The 5,708-nt window shown below is 39.1% G+C and overlaps 1 protein-coding gene across 1 annotated transcript; it reads right to left on the minus strand.

The window, feature by feature from the left end:
* On the minus strand, nt 1-3,775 carry LOC148958547 (uncharacterized). Its single transcript, XM_089112475.1, has 3 exons — nt 3,652-3,775; nt 460-641; nt 1-150 (listed from the first exon to the last, which is right to left on the minus strand). The coding sequence occupies exons 1-3, from the start codon at nt 3,773-3,775 to the stop codon at nt 1-3; spliced, it is 456 nt and encodes a 151-aa protein (XP_088968601.1).
* Nucleotides 3,776-5,708: the final 1,933 nt, after the last annotated feature.

A 5,708-nucleotide genomic window follows, 5' to 3' on the forward strand; every position in this document is an offset into this window, starting at 1 on the left:
CTACGCCAATGCCAGATTGGTTTTGAATGAGTCACACTTACTCCATGTTGGGTTCGATACATAAGCTGTCTTTGATGGATGAAATTTCTTCAAGAACTTGGCTGCAAGGCAAATTGCACCAGTTCCAGACAAGGACTGGACAGCACTGACCTGCATCAAGGTACATAGAAAAAAAAATTTAAAAATTCTTAAACCAGCCTAAATACTGAATTCTTAATTATTGATAACTTGTAGTGTAAAAATGACTATTGCTAACCTGCTTCTCACAGCATTAAACAAACTCCTTGTAAGAATTGATCTTGTACTTTAAGTTATAAATAAAGCAATATTTCTTAACCTATATTTTAAATTGAAGGATCAGTTTTAAGAAATAAAGCTTAAAGACCAAATGCAGAGCAGAGCAAATATTCTTGAGAGTCAAACTGTATGCCTATATACATTTTCTCTAAATAAACTCACTCTGTTCTGTGTTATGACTGTGCTCTCGTTCCCTAAAGCCAACCTTATTGCAGCATTGCAAAGATCCTTTAAACCAGTGAATGGCAGCAAATCATGATCCAGTGTTTTGTCTTCAGCCATTGCCTTCTCAACACTGGCTACAACAGGTAGCAAATATGGCTTTCCATTTTCATCACGGTATACTGAGGGAAATAAAAACACAGCTCATTATGCACCAGGCCCAGATTTAGCTCAGGCTGACACACTAATGTGGAAAGCGCCTCTTTTGTGGGATCCGCTGGCAAAACCTAGGAAGCCCATTTTCATAGGGAAAATTTCCTTCAATTTTCATCAAAATTTTCCACATACAAAACAAAATATATTTCATGTCTCTTTTTAGCTGCATGCCCCGTTTTAACCCATTGCCCCAAATGCCGCAACCGTTACTGTTCCTATTTAAATGAAATGAGATTGTCAAATTAATAAGAGAATGTAAGAGTCGTACATCATTGTAATACAGGCCTTGCGGTATCTAGGTAGCCTGAGCCCCAGACTCCTTCTAGTTTGGGGTCTGGAACTCAGGCTATATCTAGGGTGCTGGGCTCGATGCCTTCCAGTGTCCAAGGCAACTTTCAAATGTTAAATATTTTATTATCTTAACCGCATCAATTACTGTTATACGAACACTATTCATATACTCTTTTTTAAATAGTTGCAGAAAGAAAATGAATTTTTATTGCAAAAAATTAAATAAACAGAGCTTTGGGGAATGACCTGACGTATCACTTACCAATGTATAAATTTTTGGCATCCTCGTACCTCATAGAACATTTCGGCTGTGGACACCCACCTGAGTTGCTGTTGAAAGTATTTCTTAATTTTAAAAATTTTATATTTTGGCTCGCAGCTTGCATCTTTTATGTATCTGCTCGCAGCCCCTACCTTGTCAGGTCAAGCCGCTCGCAGCTACGTGCAGGCGAACTCGTACATGCTTTTCAATATGGCAACTGGTAACCCAAAAAACAGAATAATGACATTGGATATTCAATGCGTTCAAAATCGACGAGAAAACGCGAAAATATTTTGTGCAGACCCTCGAGTTGCTGACAATATCGTGTTTTAGATGTTAGGATTTTTGAACGTTGGAAGATAACGCCATTTAGGTGCTAGCAGCCTGCACAAAATATTTACCGAGTATGTTAATTGTTCGCTTTTATGGTGCTACTATCCCTTTCCTTTTTTAATTTCTGCAGCCCCTAAACCTGTTTTTAACCTATCATTCATGTCGATACTTACTTTGATGGTTCTCAATTTCCTTTCGGCTTGTTGTTAGCTAGTCTTGGGTCCTTTAGGGTGGTTTAATGGTTGGTTTTGGATCATTTTGGATGGCTTTAGGTGGTTTTGCTGGCTGGTTAGGCTGGTTTTGGGTCGCTTCTGGTCGTTTTGGGTGGTTTTGGGTCGTTCAAGGTTTTACTAAGAACGGGAAATTGTAACCGCGTTTCAATGATAGTCTATATATAAGGACCACTGGGCAAAGATAGATTCAAGATAATGGTGGGCCTATTTTTGTGAAGAACAAGCATTACTTTACATTGCACATGACCTTTGGCCTTGCAGAGATCAAGAGACATGAATTATTTTCAGGGCGGACACCAGCAGTTATATAAAAGGGGGGCCAACATCATAATATTTCCGATGACATATCTATCCTATATCTACTGCAATTGTAGATTGAATACTACGCATGCGTATCTATTTGTCAAAATTCCCATTTGCTATCTTTTAGATGAAGATAGATTTCCTCAATGTGTAGTTGCCTTTTTGCTGAAGTGAAAGCGTTTTTCAGTAAAATTCACAGAGTGCAAACTTACAGAAGGTTAAACAACGTTATCAACACGATAGGAAGGAAAAACAGGCTCCAAGGAACACTAATGCCAAAAAAGTTAGGTCTTTCTAACCAACAATGTTCCTCTCTTTTTCACGGCTGCAAATTTGTCCATCACCTCATCATGATCGATTTCAGTGTTTCTGCATCGTTTGTCATCGGATTTGACAAACGATCATTTTCCATGGAAATTTAGTATGCCTAAGGAGGTGTCAACAATAATTTTTTGTCAAGTTAACAGAATCAGGCCAATAATCTCTGAATCACTCTCTTCCATCTTTAAGAAAAATGTTGTTTTTTTGGGAAGATGACTTGTTGAAAATCTTTGTTTTGATTTTGATTCGGATTACAATTTTAGGTGATAACAATTATTTTTTGATAATTTGCAGGTCAGCATGCATTCTGACTTTTTGGATGAGGATGTGCCATTTTGAAAAAATGAAAACATACCGTAATAAATATAAGTTTTCCAAAAACCCTACCGCAAAATTTAGATACAGTATGAAATATATCCTGCAAAAATCCAAAAACTCAATCGAGTAAATTAAAGCGTATCACCTTTCTTTTAAAATTGATACCCAAAATTTAAGTTCATGTCAGCAATCAAGCTAAAAATTTGTGAGAATATTTGTTTTTACCGAAATTGATACCCAAAAATTTAATTCATGCTTGAAGAAAGGTACCCCAAAGAATGGCACACCCCTTACAAGGGTATGTGGAAGTTACCCTCTCCCCCCACCCCAGGTATTGAATACGAAATTTGGTTATTTCAATTTTGGTCCAAAAGGCCACATGCACAGTTTTAAGGGATTCCTACGTTTAGGCATTAACCTGGGATATAGTGCTAGGGGGTTAAGAGATCTAAAAATGCATTGTTTTTTGCAACGTTTTCCGCAAGAGCCCCCTCCCTGTTATTTTGATAGCACTACACCTCTGGCATTAACCGGCACGAGAATTGTTTGTCAATGTGACCCCTTAAAATCCTACAGAAAAATTGAATGGCAAGATGTAATAAAACTATGCTAGAACAGGGTCCACGCCACAGTGAGGGCCAAGGGGGCCAATGGTCTCCCATTTTTTGCTAGATAAAAGATTAAGCACAGTTTTAGTCAAAATTATTTAGCCAACATTTGCAAGGCAACAAGCATCAGCAAAGTGTTTGACACAATTGATGCAAAAGGGGGTAAGAGGAAACTCTCTTTACATTGCTGGCCCCTCCAGTTTAAGATCAGCCTTGCGCTGAACCATACTTTGCGTTCAGCGAGAAATTTCAATTATGAACCACAATGAGTAGACCCTGGAACTCATTTGCTTTGTCAATGCCTCACCTCCTATCTCGAGAATTGCTTTCTTCGGGTGTGTATCCTCCTGAAAACTTTGCTGAAGGGCATAGAAAGCGTCAACAGGAGCTATGTTAAGGCCGTGGAAAACTGATTTTTCAAACGAGCACATCCTTTCCTGATACACAAAATGCCCGGGAAGGGTCCGGCCGGTCCGTCCAATCTTCTAGAAGCGCGAACATTCGCATCATCACAGAATCATGCTGCGTTCTTCCTGGCCAACTTCTGCCTAGCGGAAGTTAGCTAGTAAATCAACGGCGTCGTGGCCGGGAGGGGGGGCGGGGCAGGAGGGGCCGTGGCCTCCTCTGCATTCAAAATTTGACGGTTTTTCAGAAAAACATTGTTTTGTCGGAAAATTCTCAGACTTGAGCTGCGGATAATTTTCAAACTTTTAGCAACATAAATTACTTGTACTAGAGTACTTTTCGAAAATTTGAGGGGCAATTTACTTGTGTAAAGAGAAAATACCATATTTTCACAAATCAAAACGATTTCTCAGGATTTACAGATTTCTACATCTACCATAGAGTGATTTGCTGCTCGTATATTGTCAGATAAAATCCGAATCTTCAAAGGCCAAATTTGGTTATAGAAATTGGTCAATATTGGTCATAAATTATACCTTTATCTGATATTGAAGACCAGGACAGTGCCAATTTTGTGCCTATCACCCCATTTTTGAAAATTTTGTCCCAGATTTGAAAATTTATACAGTTATGTTGCGTAAGGTAAAACAGGGAAGAAGTGGATCAGAACCATTGCTTTCCTCCAGTAAATTTTCAATTTAAGAATAAAATTTAATCATCAAAATTTGTATCAAAGAATGCAATTTCCGACAAATTTGAAGCAATAGACTATAAAAAATTTTCCCCTTCGGCGGCCAACATGCTACCGCCTCAGGTAGTTACTTCACTCTACGCTTGCCCTAAGCTACAGGTGTCAGGGGCGTTCACAGTAGATATGAGAGAAACAGAGACAAGATAAGAAAGTTCATTTTGAATATCTTTCCAGCCAAGGCAAAAGTTATGAGTCTTTTTGTCCCGACCCTTACACTTGCATGAAAGGCTTCTATTTTATTAAAATAAATCAAAGAAATATGTCGGAAAATTTTTCTTTCTTGCCCCCTCTAGAATTCATTCGCCACGACGCCCCTGTAAGTAAATGCACCTTCAATAGCGCTAAAGCTAGAAGGTAACTGACAGATTTGTCACACTCAAATTAGGGGGGGGGGTTGCTTTGCATTTCTCCTCTAACATTATTATTAATTTTCTCACCCCACAAATAATATTTTCTCTCCCCAATTAAAGTCCTCTCCAACGTCATCAAAACGCAAGCATTAATTTTCAATGATTATTATTATATCAAGGGCTCCGATAAAGGTTGGTAAGTGGGGGGGGGGGCAAGGGAGATTTCAACAATCATAAAGAAAGATTTTTAAAAAAGCTCTATTGTTTAACTAAAAAATGGGGTCGGCCCCCGGCCCCCCTTCGTCAGAGGCCCGGTATATGCCTATATACAGCTACAGCGACATAGTGAGTCTGGTACCCAGGGTAATATACAGCAAACACGCAGCTTTCATTATCGTAAGATTCCAAAGGCACACGGACAAGCCGAAAGTTTGTAATTGAAGATCTTTTTTGTGTAAAGAGCGGGCGTACTGTGCTAATCGGTCCCCTATGCAAATGTGTCCCCTCTGCGCTTCAGTGACTGGACGAGACCAAGGTAAATAATAGTTCTATTCTATCATTTAGTGAGCGCCTTTTCATGTTTCATGGCAATGTGTTTGTAGGTCTGACAACATGTACATTAGGAACATTTCGTCAGATAGATTTTCGGCGGATAAACTTCGTCGAAAAAAATTTCGTCGATAATTCTTAACATATAGGCAAAATACCAGAGGTACATACTTCGTGGAGACTTGGGGGCTTGAGCACCAGTTCGGAAACTGTCCCAACCCCCCAGGCAGCTTTTTCGAACAGAGCATCATGCAAGAAAACCAAATTAAAGCGGTGTATGCAAAGGTGGGGTCAAAAGAGATGCCTTCA

Source organism: Rhopilema esculentum, chromosome 14 (assembly GCF_057945365.1).
Source record: "Rhopilema esculentum isolate cy_ngs chromosome 14, ASM5794536v1, whole genome shotgun sequence".
Lineage (NCBI taxonomy): Eukaryota > Metazoa > Cnidaria > Scyphozoa > Rhizostomeae > Rhizostomatidae > Rhopilema > Rhopilema esculentum.